This window comes from Crassostrea angulata, chromosome 1 (assembly GCF_025612915.1).
Source record: "Crassostrea angulata isolate pt1a10 chromosome 1, ASM2561291v2, whole genome shotgun sequence".
In the NCBI taxonomy this organism is placed as follows: domain Eukaryota; kingdom Metazoa; phylum Mollusca; class Bivalvia; order Ostreida; family Ostreidae; genus Magallana; species Magallana angulata.
In genome coordinates, this window is record NC_069111.1 from 5,246,390 (window position 1) to 5,259,824 (window position 13,435).

Consider the following 13,435-nt stretch of genomic DNA (forward strand, 5'->3'; position numbering starts at 1 on the left):
TTTGCGATAATTTTACTATGTAAATTTAATGAATTGCACTTTCCTGGGGGGGGGGGCCTCTAGATCCGCGCATGGTTTTTTACTGGCAACAGTTACGCGTTTATTCGCGTGGTTATTATGTTTGCGAAGCCATATACCAAAACTGTAAAATTTATGGCTCAAGTCTCGGAAGAGGTTGGGTGTGAGGCAATTATAACGAATTTACTAAGATTTCAAATCTTTTAGATATTTTATTTTAGAAAAAATGCATGATTATGATATCCATAGAGCTTTTTAATGAATTGTGAAAATTGTGTAGATGGAGAGTTTTATGATAGTGTTGAGCCTCTGTGACAATACATGTACACTAGTGTTTATAAAATCTTCTTTTCTGGTCGATCAGAAAAGCCAAATGTTCAGTTATGATGTCCTAGCTGCAAATATGTAACCTTTGACCCCCTCCCTTTTTTTAGGGAGGGGGGGTCAGATTAAAAAAAAAATCGGAAGGGCTACATTATTGCAGTATGATGACTATGACAGCCATCTTCCTAAGTTTTGAGAATCCCAGCCCCCGTTTTTATACTTTTACAAGTAGACCCTGGGTAGGACATAAACAATTGAAATACCATAAATCTTTGGGAAAAGTCCTGTCGTTACTTTCATAGTAGTGGAAATCAAACTGAATGCATGATTATGATATCATAGAAGTCTGTTTCTTTAATTATTTTCAATTATATCCATTTCCCTATTCATACCCCAGAACCAGTCTCGAGCTTTAAATTCATCTTTCCCTCAAATGTAATTGAATTCATATTAAGAATAGTCATACAGCATAAAGTTATGCACAAAACTCTGGGAAAATATACATAATAACAATGTCATTCATATCATTATTATCCATACTAGTATTTAATATCTGTGAATAACACAACATTATATGATAATTAATGATAAATATCAACAAAAGAACATTACAGTAACAATGATATGTATTTTGTGTATACATAAATAAAGAATAGTTTAATTCATTTCAAAAGAAATAAAATAACCTCTTTGTAAATTAATACTTTTGAACAACTGTGAAACCAACGTCTGTACAAAGAAGGCAATCAGGATAATATTCTGTAAATGCTTTTAAATTTGTTCTTTAGAATAGTTTGGCACGAATACAAAAAGGGAAAAAAAAATTACAGCCATAGCCATATACCAAGAAAATTTGGTTAAATGATAACATATCATGAAAGAAGGTAAATAAGAGCTTGTGAGAGCTCTGAATGACTGGGACTTTTGTGTATTGTAAATATATATATAAAAATAAAACACAACAGAATCACAGATTGGAGACATGATGTCCACAAAAGTTAAGTTATATCCCTGTAAATATATTACACTAAAGTCATGTAAGTGGAATATGTATACAAGCATTTTTAACAGCAATCAAATCTACACTGTCAAATGTATACATATATATATATATATGGATTATATTGCAAAACTATTTTAGCAGTAAATTGTTTTGGATAAGTGTAAATAATAGCAAATTTTTCATTAAAGTAACCCTTAGCCAAATAAATAATAATATATATAAAAAACTTATAATATATTATAATATCTACTCTAATATACAACTATTATGTAAATAGCTGACAGATTGACAAATGCCTCTTTTTGCATGGCCTTTTTATTCAGATCTATGTAATGTAACATGAATCCATGCTGCTTTCTGATGGTTAATTCCTCCCTATTCCTTACTACATTGTATGTACTTAAAATCAGTAAGAGAACATGAGGTATACCATAAATTATTACTTTAAACCAACTTTCATTCACGACGACTTTATTTTGTGATTTACCAAAGATAACCTGGTTCGTGGCGACTAATTTTCCAAATAAAGATGTAATTATCTTGAAAATAATATGCAAGAGACATCTGAAGACTGATTTGCAGCAAGAAACATCCACAACAATGACCCTCTCGCAAACCTCACAAACTTTTCTCGCAAATAAAAATTGGTTTACAGTACATGACGCCATAGTTGTCTCTGGGCAATCAGAATTACAGGTAAGTTAATGTCATAGAAAAACAGGTGACTTTCTAATTTAATCAATTTAATCACGAATGTACGAAAGACGAATAGGGCCACTTAAAAAAATATTTTTATCTCGTAATTACGAGAAAAGATCTCGTTATTACGAGTTAAATATCTCGTTATTACGAGAAAAGATCTCGTAATTACGAGAAAAGATCTCGTTATTATGAGTTAATTATCTCGTTATTACGAGAAAAGATCTCGTAATTACGAGAAAAAAAATATCGTTACTACGAGTTAATTATCTCGTTATTACGAGAAAAGATCTCGTAATTACAAGAAAAGATCTCGTTATTACGAGTTAATTATCTCGTTATTACGAGTTAATTATCTCGTAATTACGAGAAAAGATCTCGTTATTACGAGAAAAGATCTCGTTATTACGAGTTAATTATCTCGTAATTACGAGAAGATTTATTTTTGAAATGGCGCGTTTCATTATTCTATTCTTTTTATATAAAGTGTATGAATTACTGCAATGTCTATTAGTATACACTTACTTAGCATGATCATCGTTTTAAACGCATAATTTGATATATAATCGGACCAAGCAGTTTTAAAGAAATTTCAGAAGAATTAGCAAAGCAAATTGATTAAAAAATTCATTGAACTGTATGTCAATAATTAAGAAGGATACTTGTTATTTTTTTTCAGACTCCAAAATGTTTATATAAAGTCAATTATTTTTAATATACATGTAGGTTGTGTATGAACATATAAAACACAAATTCGGGTAAATCCTGTGTATCCATATCCATGACTGAAACTATATAGTCATTAAAGTTATCTGTAACTAATAAAACTGTGTTTTTACGACTATAGGACTACCTGGTATTTAATTCGGAGTGGGATTATAATATACCGGTATATAAGTTGAATAGAAAAATTACATAAAGTTCTTTCCTTTTATTAATACCAGAGAAAATGTCGAAACCAATCATTTGATATGTAGAAATTAATGAATAATGATCGTTGTTATATTTCAATATTGATCAAAATTGAATCAACGTTTCTGGAATGAAAAAGAGAGACTTAAAGTGTGATCCAGTCGAATTCTTTTTCAGAAACGCACCATTTTATATAGATCTTTTTCTCGTAATAACGAGATCTTTTCTAACGAGAAAATTAACTCGTAATAACGAGAAAATTATCTCGTAATAACGAGATCTTTTCTCGTAATAACGAGAAAATTATCTCGTTATAACGAGATCTTTTCTCGTAATTACGAGATCTTTTCTCGTAATAACGAGATAACTAACTCGTAATAATGAGATAATTAACTCGTAATAACGAGATCTTTTCTCGTAATTATGAGATAAAAATATTTTTTTTATGTGGCCCTATTCGGCTTTCGTACGAATGGAATATAGGACTAAAAAAATCTATTTTTGTAAAAGAACTCTTTTATAATGAAGGAATTGTTACCAATCCTATCTTACAATAAAAGATGAATGTAGAGATTCCTCATCTTGATTTGTTGTTCAACATCCAGAATAAATGTGCATGAAAATTACAAGTGAATGGACATTTATGAACACATATTTTCCATGATATGACAAATAGTTGAAGAATTATTGTAAATGCTTAACAAAAAAATATATGTAAATTGATAAAAACAATAGACATTGAATGTATCACTAAGTGGAAATCATTGAAATTATATTAAGTGATAATGACCGTGCAGCTGTCCAGTATATGAACCAAAGGCAAGTTAATAATGGAAGATTCCTTCAGATCTAAATGCCTTCATACTGCTTGTTCCAATTCAGTAGTAAACATAGCTACTGAACATGTATTACAAAATGATACCTGTTATGAAATACCATTACCGGGGTAATTTGATGCTTCATTTATAATTGGTTTTGAGAAAAATATTTAAAATTGGCACATTGTATATCAATGAAGTTTTTTTGTAAATTGATAAAACACCCATTATTATTAATAATTAATAGTTTTTGCTACTTTTAAGTTTTCATAATGGTAGAACTCTTAATAACATTATATATACGCATATACACACATGTAATAATTCTTAAGAATCAGTGACAATGATAATAATGTAACAAATATCATGATATGAGGATTTATCTAGTTACAACCATGGATCCTAGCTCAATATCAGAATATGATAGCACGGACAGCTCTTTAACATTTTATAAATGTGAATGTTCAAACCCCTGATCGAATTGCTTACATTATTGAAGAAATATCTTTAAAATCTAAGTACCCAGTTCAAGTGATACATTAATGAGAATGCATGGTATGATGGATGATCAAGTTTACAGTATGATACAGAGTTTGCTCCCTTCGTCACAGTTGTGTACAGAGGGCACTGTGACTCTTGTTATGGAGGTCACTTGATTGGCAGGCAAGGTAGGAACAGTGGGCGGGGCTTCAATATGAGGCCTGGCAGGAGGGTCTTTCAACATCCATAAGTCCTTACTTACTTTTCCTCCATTTTCATTACTGTAAGAATACTGCATACATTAAAAGTACATGTACAGTGCTCATGCATGTAAAGCTATGAAACTCCCTAATTACTAGTAACTGTTTCAGTGAAAATTGGCTCAATTTAAGTAATACCGGTAGATTGTACATGTTGAAATTTACAAGTTTTTACCTTGATTTAGACAAAGAGTCAATATGGATGATTTTGTTGTCATCCATTTGGCATTTTGAGTCAGTGGTTTTAAGAATTGGGTCGGCGTTGACACTGTAGACTTGGTTGCTGCTGATGGCTCCCTCGTGGACAGAGATCACTGTGATGGTCCTCTCAGATGGGGACTGCAGCCGATTCTGTCTCACCTGGAAATCAACACCAACAACAGTTAAAAACTTTTGTAGTGGAGGAGAATAAAAATATATATCTTAATACCAACAATGACATGTAATTTCTCCAACAGCACTTGGAATATCTATTAAATCTGTGAAAGTTCATGTCGGTGATTTACAATAATTTTGGAGTTTCTCCGGTGACTTACCATAACTTGTGGGTTCCTCTCTAGCTGCAGGGCACTTCTCTGATTGCCCACAATATCATTCTCTTCTACTGTGACCTGGTTCTTTACAAACAACCCATGATCCCTGTTGTCAAAGATTCCATTACCCTCCACAATCACCTAGAGATCCAAGAAAAATATTATTAGTTATTGTCAAGAAAAAGATCAAAGGAAGACATATGTACATTTGTACATGTATACTGGGCATCAATTAAAAAGTTTAGCAATTTTAAAGCAGTTAACAGGATTTTTTATTACCAGTTTTGTTGGAAATTATGTGTGTATGACCTACACACAAGCAATTATCAATTTAAAATTATCTTCATAATAAGAAGGTATTCATTAATTTCGAAGTAAGCATTATTATAAAATCTTAACGAGATATAACATATAACATAAACATAACAAACCTCAACAATTTCGTGACTGATTTGTGAATGATTTTTAAATATCCGTTGAAAATTTTCCCAGAATTACCTCCCCTACATCGGATGTAATCAGTCCATTTCCTGCATTACATGTAACACTGTTGTCCTTTACCAGTACAGGAAACTCCTGGTCAATATGGATGCCATCACCACGGTTACCATGGACAGCATTACATTTGACCTCCACTTCATCACCAAACATTAGAAATATTCCTCGGCCTACAAACATATGCCAAAAGTCATTTCAGATTAGGGATATCTTTGATATACAATGTATATGCATATATTCCAAATCAATAGAGGTAAATGACCAGATGTACATTGATCATTCTCTTTTAAGTATTCACCAATTCCTCAGAATCTGTATTCAAAAGCCTTATGAATTAATTCTGGACAACTTACTAGTAATTTACTGTTATACAGATCAACTTGCTAGTAACAGTTGTTGAGATATACTACCATTACTATGGTATTTACTACAAGTATTTACAGACTTGATGTAGTGTAGCTACCATTAATATGGTACATGCATATACTACATGTATTTACAGTGTTGATGTGGTGTATTACCATTGTTGTGGTATTTACTACAAGTATTTACAGACTTGATGTAGTGTAGCTACCATTAATATGGTACATGCATATACTACATGTATTTACAGTGTTGATGTGGTGTATTACCATTGTTGTGGTATTTACTACATATATTTACAGTGTTGATGTGGTGTATTACCATTGTTGTGGTATTTACTATATCTCTAGTTATGGTGTTGATGTGGTGTATTACCATTGTTGTGGTATTTACTTTATCTCTATTTACGGTGTTGATGTGGTGTATTACCATTGTTGTGGTTTTTACTTTATCTCTATTTACGGTGTTGATGTGGTGTATTACCATTTTTGTGGTGTATTACCATTGTTGTGGTATATACTGTTATACTCCACTGTGGCCTTGCTACAGGAGCGTCTGTGATGGGGCTGATCCTCGTTAATAAACTGCCAGAACTCTGCGCTCTTCTGACTGTGTACGTCACTGCGATCCATGGATGACAAAGGGTCCGCTTCATGGGCCTCATCCTGTGAACATAAAATGTCATCCAAATCCAGTTACAAAATTTAGAATAGACATTTGTTATACTTCATAATCCTTAGAAACATTCAGAATGACAACATGATTCAAACTTCTAGTAGTAACGTTTTCAGTATAGATGCTGGAACATATGATCAAGACACTTTTTAAAAAATCAAACTTGAGATGTATGGTACCGTTTTGTTTACGAATGTAATGCCGGTGTCCAAGTTGTTGTTGATCTGGTTGCCATGGATAAGTGGCTGTGAGGCTGCTGTGATCCACACTCCACACCCAGCATTCCCTGAATAAGAAGTTACATTTTGCTGTATTGGTATGGTATTGATATTAGCTAAGTTCCAATATTATCATATTACAAATTTTAAAGAAATATCACTTAAGTCCAACCTGTGATGATGTTGTTTTCTATGCTGCCCCGCCCCTTTTCTCCGATCACGATTCCGTCGGACATTCCGTTACAGATGATGTTCTGTGTGACCACTGGGTCACCACCATGACGAATATCTACTCCTCCCCACTGATTCTCTCGAATTATGTTATCTATCAAAATATGAAAACCGTGTAAAAAAGTTATACACATAAATGGGTATACTGTATATGTAGATTCCTATTTAAAAGCTAGGAATTAAAATTCGTGTAAATTGCAAGAAGCGCAGCTCGCGAATTTAAAATCTAGCATTTATTTTTTTGACATATATATATGTAAACAACTTGATACTATAATTCGACATTCGCGATTTTATGGAAAACAGCTTAATTGCAGAATTAAGTGCACTTTAAAAATAAGAAATCTATTACAGTAACTTTAATAGTACTTGTACTATTTTCAAGCTACATGACACAACTATGATACCAGTTTTTAGTGATAAGGAGACATTCCTACATGGTCTCAATAAATTTTGTTTGTCCCAATGTATTCAGTAAGTACTAACCACAGACATATCCCTTGCCACCTTCATTCACTGCAATGCCCGCAGCCTTCCCACTGAAAATCTGATTCTTGCTGCAATTAACAAAGCATGTGTATCAGTAACAAATGCCTACTGTCTAAGTATAATTTACTTATAACACCATGAAATCTTTATTTTTATGAATACTAAAGCTAATGGCTAAATGTGCAAAATAATAGTAACATTTACATATACAATTCTGATACAGTTAATGATTTTATCACATCTATCAGTGCATGTAGAAATGCATATTTATGTACTCTGGTATCATGTTGAATTATGATGACTTCCATCACTAAAGATGCACAACTACTGGTATATTGATGGAGACTCTGTAATCTCATGTTTTTTATTATCAGTGGCTTAATTACTGGTATTTGAAGTTATCGTAATTAACCCAACATTTGGGTATTCCCTGCTTTTAGATGCATCAGTAGTTTATATAAATTCCTTAGGTACCTGACGGTGGGGTTTCCTCTGTACAGTATATAGAGCCCAGCCTCCTTGTTCTGGTAAATCTCATTGTTCCGGATCTGACCACGCCCACTCCCCAGGACAACAACACCAGATCTCTTCCCATGGTGAATACGGTTACTCTGGAAATATTTCACATATTAAGCAATATTTAAGTTTCTTTTAATTTAATATTAGTTGCTGTAGGCTTGATTAAATATATGTAATGTTTTTATGTACTGTATAATAATTTAGGTTTATGATCAACAATATCATGTACATTTGTATTATTGCAACAGAAAACTTACTATGACAAGAGGGTCAGCATTTTTCCGAATATCAATGCCAGCTTCACAATTGGAGTGAATATCATTTCCTAAAATGAATATTTAAGAGAATTGGTTTGAGTTTAAATCTTTCATTAAATTTTGATAAGGAAGCATTCACATAATTTACATAAATAGGGTCACCTACCTGCAACCAATCCGGAGGCAGCAAGCCTCATAAACACACCAGAGGTTCGACAATGGTGAATCTCATTCTTCAAAATGATAACCTACAGGGATGAAATTCAAGTTTTATAAATTTAGCAGCATTTCAATCCAAATCTCAATTAATTTGTACCATGATATATTTGAATAAAAATGTAATCTTCATCAACAAAACAATCACTTACCCTTGCATTTTGAATGCACCTGATTCCATAGCCCACACTGTTGATATCACAGTGGGAGATGATGGCATGTGCCTGTAGACTGACCATCACCCCACCCTTACACAGACTCATCCGACAGCGGTGGATCAGACAACCTCTGACCTCATCCGTCACCTTGTTAACCGCAGCATCTGCGGTGATTCGGATGTTCTCTGACTGGTTCTGGCTGCAGATGGATATGACATCTGCCCCGATACTTGCGGAGGATATCGAGCGTGGTTGCTGGTGTTGAGGGCATGTCAACATGATTACAGACTCCTCCTCATCGCTGAAGTCCGAGTCTGTGTCTGAGAGGATCAGTCCTCCCTCCTCACTGCTACTGCTGGATCCTATGTAGTTAAATAAACAGACTCAAAACATGCACCATATTTACTTGTATATACTGTATATGTAGCATTTAAAATTCACTGATCTTATTTATTTGTGTAAAGTAAATTTGCAATGTATGAAACAGATATATCATTGTCTTTTAAAATAACAAGAATATATACCATATATCCGGTAATTTTTGCAATGATCTAATTTTCGCTTTTATCACAACGTCTTTTAAATCACAAATTATTGAATATGCAGAAATTATATTCTGTATCATTTTCTTTGAAAAACCTTTTAAATCTCAAAAAATGACTGACGCAAATTAAAAATGCTACACAATTTCCCAATTTTTGCAAAATTTTGTGACACGCGAAAAAAACCTGGATATATAGTAATACACTATAAAACTCAATACCTCTGGAGTCAAGAGATCCAGAGTGATAACTTCCAATACTGTCATTGCTGTCATCAAATATGTCACTTCCACTGGCTGTGGACACTGGACTGTGTGACCTTGAATTGCTGAAGGCCCTGCTTGGTGACCTTGACCTGATATCAATTCTGTCATGAGGGTGAGGATCTCCATCCTGTTCTTGCACAATGCCACTGTTTCCTGCTCCCCCCATTGCACCTGTTTCACTACTCTGGTTTACATTTTCAGCAGTCTCCTGATTGGTTTTCACTTGATCTGGAACTGAGAGTTTATCTTCTTCCAACAGCATACCTGAACACAGCGAGGTTTTGTCATTGTCCTCAATGTCTACCCTGATACTACCTCCTCCAACAGTGGAGCCATGGCTGACCTCCGAGGCAGTAAAGCTCCCATAATGACTGCTCCCTGCTACAGTTAGAGTGTTTTTACCTCCATAGCATGAAGGGTCACTTTGAGACAGGAATTCACAAGTCCTGGACCCCCCTGTGAGCTCGCCTGTGTGGGAGGAGAAACAGGAAGTCCGACCCTGTAGCTGGTCCAGGCTAAAGGTCTGTCTCCCACTAGATTTCCCGTGCACCTTGTTGGCACTCCTAGTTTGAAGGGAGGTATCCGTAAACTCGCTCTGCATAAAGGAAGAACTACAGTAGCTTTGTCTACGATTTGGATCATGAGAATACTCTGTTTTGGTATCACTAGATTTTTCCAGAAGCCATTTCTGTGTAACAGCAGTGGATGTGGAGAATGCGGACGGTGGAGCCATTTCATATCCTTTCTTGGGAGGTCTATTTAAGTGACTTACAGCAGCTATTTTCTCCATCATGTAGTTAAATGTCCAGTTCCTGTCTTCACGAGGAAACCCCTCCACAGTTATAGCTGCAGAGTCTGTTTTTGAAAACTCACAATTTTCTATGATGCTGGAGTTCAAATGTTGCAGTATCACTGTGGCATGGCGAAATGTACAGAATTTTATGTGACATGAACCAGGATTTTGGACATAAACCATTCCATCCTCAAAGATACAGTTATCAACTTGTAAATACCCAAGTCTGACCTGTAATTATAATTTTTACCAATGTCATTGTAAAGCTGTTCCACATGATTAAAGTAAAAATTGATTAACATTTTCCTTAAAGACATATCTGTATACATATTATTTTCATACTTTTTTAGAAATGAAAACTTTCTAATCTGAGCTGATTACCTTCAGAATAAAGTTTGTGAACCATGGAGCTCTGAATACCAGGTTACTGACTCTGCCTGTCAAGGCGATCTGCTCCACACACACCACTAAGATAATGCTGCCAAGCTCCCCAACACCAATAATCTCAAATGGAATTTTGGAGGACATTTCAAACTGCTCATCATAAATACCTGGGTAGATCTCAATTCTGTCATAGTCATTAGCCACTGCCAGCGCACTCTTAAGGGAAGTATGCTCCATACTCCTTCCAACTCGAATCACTTTTCTTTCTTTTTTTCGTTTTAAGACAAAGAGACAAGTAGCTGGATCGGGCTCGCGTAGGTTTCGGCCCCAGAACCTTACAGAGAGATATTGCTCTTTGAATGCTAGTCTCCATGAGGCAGGCTCTGAATCAGTGTTTATTGGCCAAACTGGATGCTTCCAGTCTGAGCATTGCAGATACAGCTCCCTCCATCTGATTAAAGTAATAAAAGTTTGGATAAAATTTAATAATATATGTGATATGCTTGTTTGGATCCATTCAGAATTCTAGTTTTTAATTTGCTAAAACATATTCTGAAAATCCTCCTTATTTTTAAGTCTTTCAAGTGCTGAATTCTTGAGCATTTTAAAAACAAAATTGGCTTTGAAGAATGTTTCCACCTATAACCTTATAAATCTTAGGAGTAGAAGACTAAATTGAAAGATTTATTCTTTAAGTTCTATAACTAAGAAAATCACTGGTGATTTATTTGATGTGTCTCATATGAATTCCAAGCAGTATATATTGACGATGTGAAGAGCACTTACAGAAACTTCACTCACAAAATTACATGTTGATATTACAAGAGGTGATATTTATGTTAGATCTCTATGATATTATTTTTGTATTTCAAACTCAAATATTTTTCATGTGAATTTCATGTGAAAAAAAATAGATGAATTCATTTTTAATTGCATGAATCTCACATGAAAATTTCAAATGAAATTCAAGAAAATGTTCATATTACAACATGTGAAGCCTTCATAGCATTTAAATTCTAGTTCATATATCATGGAAATTTCATGTGAGGCATAACTGGCTCACTGGGTAATTTACAGGATGGGAGAAATAATGATGAACCAGACCAAAATTTAAACCTTGATCTCCTGAATCCCTGGTCAGGTGCTCTATCCACTAAGCTACATGTATTTGGTGCCAGCATTCAAAATAGTCCGACCATCACATTCCTTCCCCCGTAAATCGGTACATAGAATTACCGAAATACCCGGGATTTACCAAAATACCCGGTGAAAACACCGAAATACCCTTCAAAAACACCAAAATGCCCATTATTACGCCAAAAAGAGTTTAGGATGTTTAGGATTGTATATAGATAGTTATTGTATATAAAGTTAATTTTTTGAATAAATCATCCGATTTTCATGGTTATTGATTAGAATGCAATTCTTCCAAGAAAAATAACTCTTTCATTAAATTTAGTTTTTAACGTGTTGATAAAAACCCAATGTAACTAAATCTTTTTATTGATTTATTTCTTGTAAATAACAATGATTAAATTTATTTTAAATAATTCATTTCAACTGGACATAAGTGTTTTCATCTCATTATAAGTTAACAGGTTATTGCCCTATGACCAATTATCTTCTCACAATTCTTTTCATGCTTTCGCTAAACATAGATTAAATACATTTTGAAAAAATATAAAACAATTTGATGCTCCTAATTAAAGATCTAACATTTTATGCTTTAATCTTAATCAATTCTGGGAATAAAAATTCACACCTCTATTCGAGTGAAAAGCAATTTATGCAAGAGTTATCATTCTTAACCCAATGTCTACACATGTTAAAAACCGTTATTTATGTCAAAATACTTACATTATCAACATGAATATTGGGGAAATACATTTTAACACTTAGATTCAAACTATGATGTTAAAAATCTGTGTTCAAATGAGGCATTTTGGTGTTTTTGAAGGGTATTTCAGTGTTTTCACCGGGCATTTCGGTAAATCCTGGGTATTTCGGTAAATCTAGTTACCCCCCGTAAATGATAACTTTGCCCTCAGTGATCATATTGGGCATTTCCCCCATGCAGGAGTTAAACTGACAGTTACAACAGTATACCAATTTAAAGGAGCTGGGAGAAATGATGGAGCACATTGCAATTTGACACCCCCCCCCCCCCCCTACTCTTGTCCGGTGCTTTACTAATTGATCTACATGTATCTTGCACCGGTAGTCAACCGGTCTGATTGTCTTCGCTGAAATGAGAAGTGGATCAACAAAAGGATTTTGACAATACATACCCACAGAACGCTGCTACAGAACAATTTCATTAATTTGTCTTTCATGCTCAATTATCATTTTACACAAGAATCAGAATGGTTTACCTTGAACTGTCCAGACTAACCACTAGATCATTCCAGGTTTTACAAGTGCATGAACATCGACAAAGGTCTTCTGCGGAGAGGTAGGACAGAATTATCCTCCATATTTCCCATGGCAAACCTGTTTTATCACCTGGGAGAACCTTGCTGCCAATATCTGGCTTCACGCTAGGAATAGACATCCTCTGTTTTCAATTGTATTATCTCTACATTTAGATAGCATCATCCACCGGCCAAGAGATCGGTGGTAGACTGGCAAGGTGGTTTTTGTGCTGCATATTCGATTTCAGAATCAGAGGAATGTTTATAGTTTGCAAGGTGATAGAAAACTTCCGGCTGCCAATTAGGACTGAAATGTTTCGTGCGGAATTTTCCGGAAAGAATTAGGCAGTTGTGTTATTTGGTCGTTG

The 13,435-nt window shown here is 34.3% G+C and overlaps 1 protein-coding gene across 1 annotated transcript; it reads right to left on the bottom strand.

Moving 5' to 3' along the window:
• Window positions 1-3,388: 3,388 nt before the first annotated feature.
• Window positions 3,389-13,355, bottom strand: LOC128171167 (F-box only protein 10-like). Its single transcript, XM_052836902.1, has 15 exons — window positions 13,029-13,355; window positions 10,654-11,107; window positions 9,435-10,503; window positions 8,666-9,033; window positions 8,464-8,545; window positions 8,298-8,365; window positions 7,996-8,132; window positions 7,519-7,589; window positions 6,974-7,126; window positions 6,763-6,869; window positions 6,411-6,573; window positions 5,546-5,715; window positions 5,051-5,188; window positions 4,690-4,874; window positions 3,389-4,535 (listed from the first exon to the last, which is right to left on the bottom strand). The coding sequence occupies exons 1-15, from the start codon at window positions 13,205-13,207 to the stop codon at window positions 4,349-4,351; spliced, it is 3,531 nt and encodes a 1,176-aa protein (XP_052692862.1). The 5' UTR covers window positions 13,208-13,355; the 3' UTR covers window positions 3,389-4,348.
• Between the last annotated feature and the right edge of the window lie 80 nt (window positions 13,356-13,435).

Excerpts from the sequence above, each read along its gene's own strand:
- LOC128171167 (XM_052836902.1), bottom strand. The coding sequence starts at position 13,207 with ATGTCTATTCCTAGCGTGAAGCCAGATATTGGCAGCAAGGTTCTCCCA. Across the intron at positions 11,108-13,028 it reads GTTAGTCTGGACAGTTCAAG|ATGGAGGGAGCTGTATCTGC; the intron begins GTAAACCATTCT and ends TACTTTAATCAG. Across the intron at positions 8,366-8,463 it reads TGCCTCCGGATTGGTTGCAG|GAAATGATATTCACTCCAAT; the intron begins GTAGGTGACCCT and ends TATTCATTTTAG.